The sequence below is a fragment of the Benincasa hispida genome, chromosome 11 (assembly GCF_027475165.1).
Source record: "Benincasa hispida cultivar pf3 chromosome 11, pf3_genome.v1.1, whole genome shotgun sequence".
In the NCBI taxonomy this organism is placed as follows: domain Eukaryota; kingdom Viridiplantae; phylum Streptophyta; class Magnoliopsida; order Cucurbitales; family Cucurbitaceae; genus Benincasa; species Benincasa hispida.
The window spans coordinates 31,605,133-31,619,801 of record NC_143488.1 but is presented as its reverse complement, the minus strand read 5'-3'; the positions used below and the strand labels follow the sequence as shown (position 1 = coordinate 31,619,801).

General features: G+C 38.4%; 1 protein-coding gene across 1 annotated transcript; it reads right to left on the bottom strand.

Moving 5' to 3' along the window:
• Nucleotides 1-1,927: 1,927 nt before the first annotated feature.
• LOC150032577 (uncharacterized) lies at nucleotides 1,928-4,922 on the bottom strand. Its single transcript, XM_090306948.1, has 4 exons — nucleotides 4,080-4,922; nucleotides 3,579-3,782; nucleotides 3,216-3,464; nucleotides 1,928-2,290 (listed from the first exon to the last, which is right to left on the bottom strand). Exons 1-4 carry the CDS (start codon nucleotides 4,920-4,922, stop codon nucleotides 1,928-1,930), a joined length of 1,659 nt encoding a protein of 552 aa, XP_090163074.1.
• Nucleotides 4,923-14,669: the final 9,747 nt, after the last annotated feature.

Here is a 14,669-nt window from a genome sequence, read left to right as displayed (position 1 = left end):
AATTTTATAATTCTCACATTTCTTAGCAAATTTCTATACTATCGACGTAACTTTTCTTTCTTTTAGCCGCAATATCTAAATAAAACATTATAAATAACTTGTATTTCTACAAGTTATCACACCCCTAAATTTAGATATATGCTTGACCTCAAGCATATCTTAAACTAAGGCAATATTGTTCCGTTCTTATCCTTTTTTTTTTTTTTTTTGCGTCGATTGGTTGCTCCGAATGCTCCACCTAGGCAACATTACTTAACAACGCAAGTTCCTTCTATCCTTGATAATTCATAAACAAGCCTTACCTTATTCATTTATACAACAAATATCTACTCAAAAATTCCTTTCTAGTTTTAAAAAGAATTTTACCACTTCATGCAAAGACAACTTGGTGCGTCTTGAATGTGGTGGTCGGGTTGCATTATTTTATTAGAGACTGTTGACCATGGTTACACCCTTCATTTTGGCTGGTTCCCGTGGGTGTCATGCGAACATCTAACTACAGTTGTGTACCAATCTCAACTTCAACTCTTGATTTTCAACTAAGTTTAACTTTTGCTGGTCAAAGGAGTTGTCTCTTATGCTCTTATTTTTCTTTCCTCATTTTTCTCTTTTCATATTGCGTCGTTCTTGGAAACCCACCTTCATTTTGGCTTGTCCCCATAGGTGTCATGCGAACATCCAACTACGAGCAGGTTCCTTTCACGACTTAACTCTTATCAGGTTGGGATTGTTTTGAGATTTCCCTTGCGCTGACATTGGAGTTTGTATGAAAATAATTTTTTTTTTCTTTTTTTCTTTCTTTTTTTTTATGATGGAATAACACATTTTCTTAATGACCACATCCACTTGATCGCATCTGCTCAAACCTTTCCCACCCCTAAATTTAGAGATGGACAAGGTCCTCATTGCGTTGTTTGGACAAAATAGACAAAAACTTAGTCAAAATTTTGAAAATAAGGTTTGAGCAGAATTTTGAAGGATAAAAGGTAAAGCAATGCTATTGCTACGAATTATCTCAGTGTTAGTCAGAAAATACAGAGTGTGGCAAATGTTACTAAGGGTATCATATAATTCATCATGGCAGTGCAATGAATAACGCGAGATAAAAGGTAAAGAACATCACAATAATTGACAAAGGATGATAAAGAACAGGCTAACGCATATGGAAAGAATTGTTACTCAGTTGTATTAAAAATTAACCAAGTATGCAAAGAATTACAAATAACGCAATACAAAATTTTAGCATGTACAAAGAATCAAAGAATTAGCTCCTATACATAGAAATAATGAAATGAAATTATATTTTGTATTTGATTCAGACGGGTGCACGATCAAAAATCAACACCATGCTTCCATTAACGTAAATGCATCTTTATAGAGGACAGGTAACAATGCATGTATCAACGCAACACACCCCTTAACTCAACGCATTTCTGAAGGACGGGCACATGGTATTTTTTACTGACGTAACACTACCTCAACATAGTGTGTTTTCGCTAAGGACGGGCGAAAAATACATAAGAGTGCAACATACCCCTCAGCGCAATGTATTTGAGTAGGATGGATACAAAGTGTATCATGTTATCACAAGATGCACCCATCATCGCAATGCATACCAATCTTTATTTTTCTTTTTAATTCATCTGACTTGCGGTGTTCATCGTTTTATTCAATCATTCATAGAAATTTTAAGAACAGCGATACTAATGCATAAAAGTAAAGAAATTAAACACGACATGGGAATACACAATTGAATTAAATTGAAAGTAAACGCGTAAAGCAGTAAAGGCTAATTCTAATAAGCAGTAAATAACACAATTTAAAAATCAGTAAATGAAAGCTGTAAAGAAAGCACTTAAACATAGATATAGGGATGCTGATTGAAAGAAGTTCTTCAGAGTTACCGCAATAGCATCCCCGCAAGCGATCAATCCTGTATGCCTAAGTCGATGGTCTCCATGTGTCGATCGACATCACCCCCATAATAGGGCTTAATTCGTTGACCATTGACTTTAAATGCGTTGCTTCCGTCTTCAGTTGTTGGCTCCACTACGCCATGGGGAAATATAGTCTTGATGCAGAATGGCCCAAACCAGCGGGACTTCAACTTCCCTGGAAACAATCGCAAACGCACGTTAAACAGAAGTACCTGTTGACCCTCGAAGAATGTCTGGTTGCTTATGCGGTCATCATGCAATTTCTTGGTTCTCTCCTTATAGAGCTTGGCATTTTCATAGGTGTTCATTCGCTGACCAGCTGGTTCAATTGCAACTTCTGGACTTTCACCGCGCTTGTTAAATCAAAGTTCAGCTTCTTGCTTGCCCATATTGCCTTGTGTTCAAACTCGAGAGGCAGATGACAAGCTTTTCCAAAGACCAGAGCATATGGGGACATGCCAATTAGAGTTTTGAAGGTAGTCCTATATGCCCACAGTGCTTCATCGAGCTTGGGTGACCAATCCTTCCTGAAGGTACTGACTACATTCTCCAAGATAGTTTTGATCTCTCTATTAGAAATTTCTACCTGCCTATTGGTTTGTGGGTGATATGCCGTTGCAACTCTATGGCTGACGTTAAATTTGATCAATAGGTTGGTGATGATGCAGTTGATGAAATGTGAGCTTTCATCGCTGATTAAGGCATGGGGCATTCCATATCGGGTAAAGATATTCTTCTTGAGAAATTTCTCCACCGTAGCCGCATCGTTCTTAGCACATGCAATGGCCTCAACCCACTTCGATACATAGTTAACCACGACCAGAATGTATTGATGACCTTCTGAAGGCGGAAATGGGCCCATAAATACGTCAAATAATTCGATTTCCAAGATTGAAGTCAAGGGCATTTCATTTCTTCAGGACATGTTCCCTGTTCTCTAGCATCTATCGCACTACACAACATGGGCATGGGCATCCTTGAATAGTGTTGGCCAGAAATAGCCACTCTGTAGGACTTTCGCAGCGGTCCGCTGCACCCCAAAATGTCCTCCATAAGGAGACTCATGACAAATCTCCAAAATGTGCTTGACCTCATGCTCAGGAACGTATCGACACAAAATATGATCAGGTCCAAGTCGATACAAGAAGAGGTCATCCCAAAAATAAACTTGATGTCATGTCTTAGCTTCTTCTTCTGCTGGTATGTGTAGTCTTCTAATACTTGGCCGCAATTGATGAAGTTTACAATGTCCGCATACCATGGAACATTAATGCATACCGACATTAGCAGCTCATCAGGGAATCTTTCTTCAATGTCTTTTTCTTTCTCCTGAACCTCGCCATTTTCTAATCTTGGCAGATGATCTGCGACTTGGTTCTCGGTGCCCTTCCGATTCTTAATCTCTTGGTCAAATTCTTGCAGAAGCAGCACCCACCTTATTAGTCTCAGTTTCGCATCCTTCTTTGTCATAAGGTATTTGATCGCAGAATGATCAGTATACACTACAACATTTGTTCCAATCAAGTACTGTCAAAATTTCTCCAGCACAAATACCACTGCAAGCATTTCTTTTTCCGTGGTTGTATAATTTTCCTGTGCATCATTCAACGTTTTACTAGCATAATATATAGGATGCAAAACCTTATCTTTGCGCTGACTCAAGACTGCACCCACTGCATATCCACTAGCGTCACACATCAACGCAAAAGGTTGCATCCAATCCGGCGCAATCAGAATGGGTGCGGTGATGAGTGCATTTTTCAGTGTGTGAAATGCTTCGATGCATGCGTCATCAAAATCATATTCGCAGTAATTCTCAAGGAGCGCACTTAGGGGCCTTGTGATCTGAGAAAAGTTGCAGATAAATTTTCGTTAAAACCCTGCATGTCTCAGAAAACTCCTGAGTGTTTTCACATTGACTGGTGGTGGTAACTTGGAAATTGCGTCGATTTTTGCTTGATCAACTTTCAATCCTACCTTTGATATTTTGTGACCTAGTACAATTCCTTCTTCAACCATAAAGTGGCATTTCTCCCAGTTCAGAACGAGATTCATTTCAACGCATCTCTTCAAGACTTTTTCAAGATTTAATAAACAGGAGTCATAAGTATTGCCAAAAATTGAAAAATCATCCATAAATACGTCAACTGACTCCTTCAAGAAATCTGAAAATATTGCCATCATACACCTCTGGAAGGTACCTGGTTCATTACAGAATCTAAACAGCATGCAACGGAATGCAAATGTGTCAAATGGGCACATGAAAGTTTTCTTATCTTGATCTTCCGGCACAATTGCAATTTGGTTGTACCTTAAGTAACCATCAAGAAAATAGAAGAATTCATTCCCAGTAAGTCGATCTAACATTTGATCAATAAAATGGAGTGGAAAGTGGTCCTTCTTTGTGGCCAGATTTAATTTGCGGTAATCCATACAGATTCTCCACCCTGTAGTTGTCCTTATAGGAATTAACTCATTCTTGCTATTGGTGACGACTGTCATTCCCCCTTTCTTTGGAACACATTGCACTGGGCTTACCCAGCTACTGTGTGATATAGGGTAAATGACACCTACATCAAGCCACTTCACTATCTCTTTCTTCATAACCTCCCTCATGGCAGGGTTCAAACGGTGTTGTCTTTCTATAGATCCTGTTTTTCCCTCTTCAAGACGAATCTTATGCATGCAATATGAAGGACTGATCCCCCGAATATCTGCTAAGGTCCATCCCAAAGCTCTTGCGTTGTTTTTCAGGATCTGGATAAGTGCATCCTTCTTCTCTTTGCTTAGCGAGGCAGATATAATAACCGATAAAGTGTTATTGCCTCCTAAATAAACGTATTTGAGGTGCACTGGCAACGGCTTCAACTCTAACATGGGTGGTTCTTCCAAAGATGGCTTAGTATGTTGCATTGTTCGTTCAAATAACTTGATTGTTTCAAAATCTGGCTCAATTTGAATTGCGGCACAATTCTCCTCCCACATTACGCCGATCCTATCAAAGCAACCTAACACTCACGATATATCGAACCTATAACTCTATAACACTCACACTATATGTTAATTATCAAAGCTATATCACTCACGACATATGTTAACTATCAAAACTATAACACTCACACTATGTTAACTATCAAAACTATAACACTCACACTATGTTAACTATCAAAACTATAATACTCACCTTAATTGTTTAGGAGCCTTTCTAATAGTTCCCTTTTCTACCTCAGGCTCCTTTTTTACCCCTAGAATCTATATCCAAATTACAACTTGGATTACTCATAGTTCTAAACCTTATTTTGAGATACTTCCTTCTACAAAACTATTCTAAAATGTCTCAAGAACCTTACCGTAAAATCTTAGCTCATAAATCTTCATGTTTTAGCCGAAATCATCCAAACATCAAGACTGGCTCAGCTTACCCGATAGCTCGACCCCTCTGTCTTTTTCTCATTCTCCAGCCCAATTCCTTAGAGCTTCTTCTCCGGCAACCTCACCATGAAAACTAGACTCTCTTATCTTTCGGATGGCTTTGGAATTAATCAAACGCTTAAGTAGATTGGGAGATATCCTCGTCTCAAGTTGATGCATTCTCCTTCACCCTCACTGTCCAATGCACTGTATTCTCCCCCTCTTTTTACGAATTTTATGATTTTTTATTTGAAAATGAAATCCCAACGGCTCTATTTATAGGCGTCCAAACCTCCTATGGTGTTGACACCAGCTACTTGGCTGCATGGTCAAATGTTTAATCCTCCCTTTATCAACGTAAGTTGTCTTCACCTTGGTTCAATGTGTTCTTCCCAAACGCATCCAATACTTAGGGTTTAAGAATTCCTCTTAATCGGACACCTAAATTTTAATTGACGTTTGCCCTTACGTCTTCAAGCTTTGTTTGTATTCAATTTAGAGTTTTCAATGCATAATCTATAAGATCGTGTCCAAATTCAACACATAAATGCCTGGTCGTTCGATGCACAGGCGGTTTCCTTCGATCGCGTGGGCGTGACTTTCGAATGAGGCGTTCAGGCTGCTCTCGCTTTCTCCGCTCTCGCTCTCTCCCACTTTCTCGCTGGTCTTGCTCTTTTCACACTCGCTCTCTTCCACTTTCTCGCTCACACTCTCGCTCTCTCCAACTTTCTCGCTCAAACTCTCGCTTTCTCCACTCTCACTAAGGATCTCGCTTTCTCCAACCTTCTCGCTAGCTTGGATCTCGGCAGTGTCGCTCTCTAGGTTTCTCGCTAAGGATCTCGCTCTCTCCAATCTCGCCAGCATCACTCTTTCCAATCTTGCTAACGTTCTTCTTTCTCTCTACCCTTTCTCTCCAACTTTGCTCTCTCCCAGTCTCTTGCTCAGCCAATCTCATGTTAATAAATTTTGGGCCCAAAATCAACTAGTTTAAATAGCGAATGGGAATAATTTTAGTGTAATGGGAAATATGCAATGGGAAACATGCAATGGGAAATATGGTATCAGAGATATACCTATGCTCTGATACCAGAGTGGTATCAGAGCATAGGTATACATAAAACCTGGGTGGAGGTTGAGTATAAAGTTTAAGCATATACCAGAGTGGTATATTACAAATTACATGCCATAGGAGTAATTTCGGTTCGCAAACTTAAAATTAGACAATTCAAAAGCTCAGTTAACCCCAGTAATTTAAAAGAGGCCACTTGTAGGATGTGTTATCACATAGAGAAGAATTGAAAACGACTATAAATAGAAGGCTTTGGCTGAAGAATTAAACTCATTCTCGAACAAATTCCAGTAGTAATAGTCGTGTGGAGAGAGTGAGGTAGTTTTGTGAGTTTAAAAGAGAAAAGCTTGAGGGAAGTGCTGCCCAAATTTCCTTCTAAGAAGGAAAGCTTGCTGTGAGTGTTATAGCTTTATTTATAGTTAACATATGTTGTGAGTGTGACATTGCTTTTAGTAACTTAGTAGATGTTATGCGTATTATGTTGAATGAGAAAATACCATCCCTACTAGCATGATAATTTTGCTAGGCTAATATGCGTGGTAAATGTTATGTCACTCCAGAGCATCATTTGTTAGCATGATAGTTGGGTAAAGTCAGTATATTTGATGAATAGTATGTGCTTTGTTGGTCAGAAAGTACAGTGAGTAGCAATGTACTGTGGGTGTTATACTTCTTTGTTAGCACTGTGTCTGTGAGTAATCAGTACGTAATGTGAATATTATGGTTGTATAACCTGAACATCACAGTCTTGAGGTGTTAGAATTTGCTATCCTATGAATTATAGGGTTTGTCGTCATCTCTCGCAAACATTACAGTAGAGTCCATTGTGAATATTTACTTAAGTTAAAAGAGAAGTGCATTGTAAATACTATAATGCCATGATATTCTTTGTGTGTGACTATGGAAACTGCGATTATGCCCGGGATGTGGTTAGCATGCTTAAAAAGAAGGTGATTGGCGGGAAAATTGGTCGGCTTCGATCGGCGGGAAAATTTGTCGGCTTCGGTCGGCAGGAAATTATAGTCGGTGACGACTGGCGGGAATATGACTGTAGCGGAGTATAAGTTAAAGTATGCAGAGCTATCTAAGTATGCTTTAAACATAATAATGGATGAAAAGGAACGTTGTCGAAGATTTAAATCAGGATTAAGGCAGGAAATTCAAACTTCGGTTACAACAACCGCTCAATGGGGAGAATTTTCAAAATTAATAGAAGTTGGGATGCGAGTAGACAGAAGTTTGGCGGCGGAAGAGACAGACTCACAAAAAGAATCCCTAATGAGTCGGTGGCGGAAGAAAGAACTAAGAAGTTGTATCCCCAAGGTGGAAACCATGCGTGGATGGAAAAGAAGAAAAGTCACTAATGCCAAAACAGACCTGGAACGAGAAAGCCGATTAAGGGAAGCACTGGTGAGCATTAATCAAAAACCTAGATGCTCAACTTGCAATAAACATCACCAGGGAAGACGTTGGGAGCAAACCCAAGGACGAACACGTACATGTTATAATTGTGACGAACCAGGACATTTTAAATGGGAATGTCCCCAATTGAGAAATTTGGAGGTCGAAAATACACGATGAGGAAATAACCAGGGAGTGAAGCCAACAACTACAAGTGTAGGAGGAAGAAACGAAGAAACTGGAAAGAAGATATTGGGACAACTCTATGGAAGAAATGAAGAAAGAAACGACAATAGGGCAGTAGTGAGAAAAGGGAAGGAAAAAGTATTTGGAGAGTAGAATGAGAGTTGTGGTGTAATAAAACTATAGGTTATTAAATAAAACTGTGGTGTGAATTAAGTTTCAAATTTCGAGGATGAAATTTTATTTAAGGGGGTGATAAATATAAAACCCTAACCCTAATTCAGAAAGAAGGGAAAATAAAATACTGAAAAATAAAGGAAAATATAATGAAAAATATAAATTAAATTAAGAGGAAGTTGGGTGGAATTTAGGGGAAAATTTTGATAAATTAAGAAATTTATTAATAATTATCCAACAATAGAACATATAGCTATGAATAAGTAAGCAGAATCGGGGAAGATTAATAAGGGAGTTGGAAGCTAGCGAATTCGGAGGACAAAGGAAATTAGATAACTTTTCGTTTGGAAACTATTCATTGGAAGGCTTGGGAGGTTGAAATTAATAATTTGAAGGTGGGAAGAATTTGGATACTTTTTTTTTTACAAAGACTGTTCATTGGGAGATTTGGAGGTGAAAATTTATTGTTAGTGTACGGGGTAAGTTAAGAATTAAAAAGAAAAGTGGAATCCACGTGTCGCAAGCAGTAAGGGTGATCACTAGCGAGAGTAGAGGAAGTTGGAGAGAATGGAGAGAGCGAGATTAGAGGGAGAGCGAGATTTGAGCAAGAGAATGGGAGAGAGCGAGACTGGCTGAGCGAGAGAATGGGAGAGAGCGAGACTGGCTGAGTGAGAGAATGGGAGAGAGTGACACTGCCGAGTCCAAGCTAGTGAGAAGGCTGGAGAGATTGAGATCCTTAGCAAGAAACATGGAGAGAGCGACACTACCGAGAGCCAAATGAGCAAGAAGGCTGAAGAAAGCGAGATCCTTAGCAAGAAACATGGAGAGAGTGACATTACTGAGAGCCAAATGAGCGAGAAAGTTGGAAAGAGTGAGAGCGGAGAGAGCAAGATTTTGGACAGAATGCTGTGTTTTAAGGAATGTAATGCAATCGTTTATATTTTTGATAATTAAGTCAAAAATTAAGCAATTTAGGTGGCAAAAGGAGATTTCATGCAGAAACTTAGGGATTAAAATGCACGGCCAAGATTACATGCCATAGGAGTAATTTTGGTTGGAAAACTTAAAATTAGACAATTTAAAAGCTCAGTTAACCCCAGTAATTTAAAAGAGGCCACTTGTAGGATGTGTTGTCACATAGAGAAGAATTGAAAACGACTATAAATAGGAGGCTTTGGTTGAAGAATTAAACTCATTCTCAAACAAATTCCAGTAGTAATAGTCGTATGGAGAGAGTGAGGTAGTTCTGTAAGTTTAAAAGAGAGAAGCTCAAGGGAAGTGCTGCCCAAATTTCCTTCTAAGAGGGAAAGCTTACTGTGAGTGTTATAGCTTTATAGTTAACATATGTTGTGAGTGTGACATTGCTTTTAGTAACTCAGTAGATGTTGTGCATATTACGTTGCATGAGAAAAAATACCATCCCTGCTAGCATGATAATTTTGCTAGGTTAGTATGCGTGGTAAATGTTATGTCACTCCAGAGCATCATTTGTTAGCATGATAGTTGGGTAAAGTCAGTATATTTGATGAATAGTACGTGCTTTGTTGGTCAGAAAGTACAGTGAGTAGCTTGATGTACTGTGGGTGTTATACTTCTTTGTTAGCACTGTATCTGTGAGTAATCAGTACGTAATGCGAATATTATGGTTGCATAACTTGAACATCACAGTCTTGAGGTGTTAGAATTTGCTATCCTATGAATTATATGGTTTGTCGTTATCTCTCGCAAACATTACAATAGAGTCCATTATGAATATTTACTTAAGTTAAAAGAGAAGTGCATCGTAAATACTGTAAAGCCATGATATTCTTTGTGTGTGACTATGGAAACTGCGATTATGCCCAGGATGTGGTTAGCAAGCTTAACAAAAGGTGCTTGGCAGGAAAATTGGTCAGCTTCAGTCGGCGGGAAATTATAGTCGGTGACGACCAACGGAAAATATGGTCAAGTATCTAGGCATGACTAGCGGGATAAATAAAATGGTTGATGTTCACATTGGCGGGAATTGGGGACATAGGAAGGTTTCCATAGGTGATTGTATTGTTTAATGATAGAATATGATTGCTATGTGTTAATGTTAGAATTCAAATTAGTAGCTGCGTGATTATGCCATTGATTGCACTTAAGTTCAGTGTGAGTGCCAACATGTGAATGGTTTCCCAAAATGATGATTTTCATCTTTAAAAGAACCACTCACTGGGCTTAGTAACTCACACTTTTCAAATTGTTTTCCTAACCCCCCCAGGTAGCAGAGCAGAGCGTTCAACAAAGAGTCCACCACCCACCACCATCAACTAAAAGCTCGGTAAACTCTTGGGGCACGGCTTAGATCATGTGTTGAAAGTATTAAAAAGACAATTAGATTGCATATATAGATAAATAGGTGGAGTATTGTAACCTTTTAATTGATTGTATAGATTAATAGGTGGGATAATGAAAACCTATTTATTACATGTATAGATAAATAGGTAAATGTTGTAAACCCATTGTAATTATAATAAGTAGCAAAAACAATAGTTAATACAAATCTTGTCTTAGAAGGGTTATAATCACTCTCACGCTCCCTTCTCGGTCTTAGGGGTTTAAGGCCTGGGAGGGGGTGTGACATAAACTTCTCCACATCTTGCTCCTATGAAGCTATCTCTCCTAATTCGAGGGAGTTTGCCCATTTTCTTGCTTTATCCCATAGTGAAAATGGAAATAGCGTGAATCGAACCTCTTAAGTGGAGATACTAGGGAACACAAAAATGTTACAAATTTCAATGAAGCTTCGTAGATGGGCATGCGGATCTTCACCACGCCTTCCTCTGAACTGTCCTGCTGTTTGTATCATTTGTAACATTACTGGCTTCATCTCGAACCTTGATCCATCCAATGTTGGTCTCATGATTCCTAGGGAGAAATCATACAAGTTTGGTGACACATAGTCCCAGATGGGTCTATTGCGATCATTTGCTAGATAGGATTTACCATTATGTTGTTTTCATTTGTTGCTCGTTCTTCAAGTTGTTCAGCCATTCTGTGAGTTCTTCCTTGTTATCGACGTTTGTCTTTCTGTTGTCTGCGAAATGTTCTTTCGATCTCTGGGTCGTAGTTGGGCTCAAGAGGGTGTCCTTCACTCATGCAACGCTTGCTTCTTCCTTTACCGAAGGAATGGAAATACAACAAAGGTCCACAGATACGAAGATCAAAGAGGTTTAATGTTAGCGCAATTTATACCGTAGTCCCCGGCAACGGCGCCAAAAACATGATGCATAAAATTATGATGCAATGGTGTGTGTTATGTGATGGCGTGTGTTATGCGATGGTCATGCAAGTTTTACTAACAAAGCCCAAGTATAAGCCTTCTTAGGTTCCTAGTAAGTCAAGGGTCAAACACAAGGACTACTAGATAGATATGCGACAGACTCTTTGATTCTATTGTGGTGGTGAAAAAGAAGTGGATAGTGTTTTGATTTAGATTTTTCCTATGCGATGGAGGTGAATGCGGAGTGAGGAAAGCATAGAGTTACAATAAGTATGTGATGAAGGGGCTAAGAAGGGGTTTAGCTAACATTTCCCAAGATTGTGCACAAGTTATGCGATCATGCTATACATAAATATCAGTCCTACATTTCTCAATGCAAGATGCCACAATTCATATTTCTAGGACGCATGCAATGTATATGCAATACAGTCGATAGAACTTATTTCTAAGTTTCTACTCTTGCTTATGAAATCTAATATGACTCTCTCAAGCCTAGATTCTATCTTTAGACTACTCTCTCAAGTATGTTCAAATGATGAATGACGCACACACAAGACAAGATGGCCGCATACCACCATTCCTATTTCTAGGATGCATGCGATGTGTAAATTGGAAAATAGAACTTATTTCTAAGTTTCTACTCTTGCTTATGTGATCTAATCCGACTCTCTCAAGCCTAGATTTTATCTTTAGACTACTCTCTTAAGTACGTCCAAATGGTGAATGATGCATACATAGACAAATTGATCGCATAAAATTCATATCTTAAGTCATGCCAGCTAAGTACTTCTCAACCCATAGCTACTCATGCATGGTGTGGAGAGATTGAACATAAATCGAAATGAAGTTTCCATTTTCTGCAGATAAAGTGTTGAATACAAAATAACAAATGGATTTAAGAGATAACAAACCCAGTAAGCAATGTCTTGCTTCCCGTGGCCTTTTACACTGCTCTTTATCACTTCAACTCTGTTCTAGTTGTGGATTCTTGCTCTCCCAAGGGTTGCCCTTCTCTCCTTTGTATTGCTTTCTGGTAGTCTCTCGATTTGTCCGGAAGCAATTTCTCTCGGCTTTGCCTCGTCTCCTTGCTCTTTCCGTCCTCAATGTATATGTATATGTATGTGCGTGTATATACATATACATATACTTGCTCAAATCCATTTGTTATTTTGTATTCAACACTTTATCTGCAGAAAATGAAAACTTCATTTCGATTTATGTTCAATCTCTCCACACCATGCCTCGTCTCCTTGCTCTCTCCCTTTCTCTCTGGTGGCATTCGGTATTTATAGATTTCAAGGTGAAGCAGCTTTTCTTACTAATGATTGCAATGATGGGCGGCATTAATGTCCCTACTCTGTTACGCCATTTAAAAGTCACCAAAAGTTCAATGTACTTGCTACAGTCTGGCTTTTAATGGCTTGTCAACTAAATTCAGAATCAACCGTTATCAGCTTTACGTCCCATCATGATTTATTATGCTATCGTCTTGATGCGAGGTCTTTATGCGATCACCTTTTTAAAAAACTTCTCACGATCGCAACTTCAAGCGTGTTGTCGCATTGTGCATTTGGATTGCAATTTCATATGCATCATTGCATTGTACCTGCACAAAATAGGTAAATTAACTGCTTTTATACGATGAGCATTAGTGATCGCAATTCCTTTCACTTTGGCGCTTTCAGACATGATATTGCCTATTTTACCATTGCTTTCTCTCATTGTTTCACTAACTTGAGCTATAATAACTTGTATTTCTACCAGTTATCACACCCTCTCAGTTATCACACCCTCTCACTGGGTTGAGAGAGTTCGATTTATTGATTGGATCACAAATCAGTTTTTCATTAGAGGATCAGTAGGGACTTGAGGAATAAGACATAATCTTGGGGGTAAAATAGATATTTGACCCAGCCGTTATTACGAACAACCAGTGAAGGGTCGACTTATTAATTATGGTTAAATCATGTGAACATAATATATCTACAGTGAGGGGAGTGCAACTATGGTCTTTAGTGGAGTAACTCATTAGTTAACGAATGGAGATTAATTAGGTCTACTGAGTTTAGCCAATTAATCTTGGATCGTTAGAGCCCATGATCTGTACGTCCGCGAGGTTCTCCTACTAGCTCGTAATGGACTAGCTCTAGAATAGCGTGATAAGTTAATTTGAAACGTTCAAAGGAATTGGTAATTATATGAGATATGATTACATGTTTAATTTGAGAATTAGATGGATAGGAGAATTTATATATATTTAAATATGATTTAAATATATAAAGATGAATATGTATTAAAATTAATTTAATATTTGATATTAAATTAATTAAGTTTTTATTTAATAATTAATTTATGAAATTAATTAAATTTTTCATTTTTAAAATCAAAATAAATCAAATTTTGATTTTGTGATAAAATTTGAAAAAGTAAAGAAAACAAAACACTTAAACTGGAAAAGGAAGATTTATCATTATCCACCTTTGAAGTAGCTCACACATAATGCATCTTCTTGGCTTTGTCTTCTCCAAGCATGAGCTGCAACTCATGCAACTCACTCCTTTACATGTTGATTTGCAATATAGTGAAGAGATTGGAGTGAAAAATTGTAATACCCTAACTCCTAATCTGAAGGGAATGAGGTTAAATAAGGAAATAGGATAGAACAAATAAAATTTGAGAAAATTTAGATAAAAATAATTCAAGTGTTATCTATATGTTGGTGGGTGCAAAGGGGCATACGAACGTGAGGGTATCTGAGAGCGAAATCAGCGAGAGCACTGAAGAACAAGAGCATTGAGAGTAGAATCAACGAGATTGGAGAAAGCGAGAAAGTGGGTGAGAGCGAGATTGGAGAGAGCAAGAAAGTGGGAGGGAGCGAGAGTGGAGAGAGCGTGAAAGTGGGAGAGAGCGAGAAAGTGGGAGAGAGCGAGAGTGGAGAGAGCTAGTGGGAGAGAGCGAGATCAACGAGAGCATTGAGAGCGAGACGTGCTAAGACTTTATGATGGAGTCGTGCGAACTTGTGGTGCATTGGAGGTTGGGCTGGCTTGCGGACCTAATGGGATACGTTCATTGGTAATGTTAAACTCCTGGGATAAACATTTTTTTAAAAAAAAAATTAATCAAATGAAATGGCAAAGGGAGATTTCATGCAAAAGAATTTTTATTAACTTAAGTAGGAGGTGTACGATTAAGATTACATGTAAATTAGATAATTTTGGGATGGCAAACCCAGAATTAGACAACT

Excerpts from the sequence above, each read along its gene's own strand:
- LOC150032577 (XM_090306948.1), bottom strand. The coding sequence starts at position 4,922 with ATGTGGGAGGAGAATTGTGCCGCAATTCAAATTGAGCCAGATTTTGAA. Across the intron at positions 3,465-3,578 it reads TGAGTCAGCGCAAAGATAAG|TACTTGATTGGAACAAATGT; the intron begins GTTTTGCATCCT and ends AAATTTTGACAG. Across the intron at positions 2,291-3,215 it reads CTGATGAGCTGCTAATGTCG|CGCGGTGAAAGTCCAGAAGT; the intron begins GTATGCATTAAT and ends TGATTTAACAAG.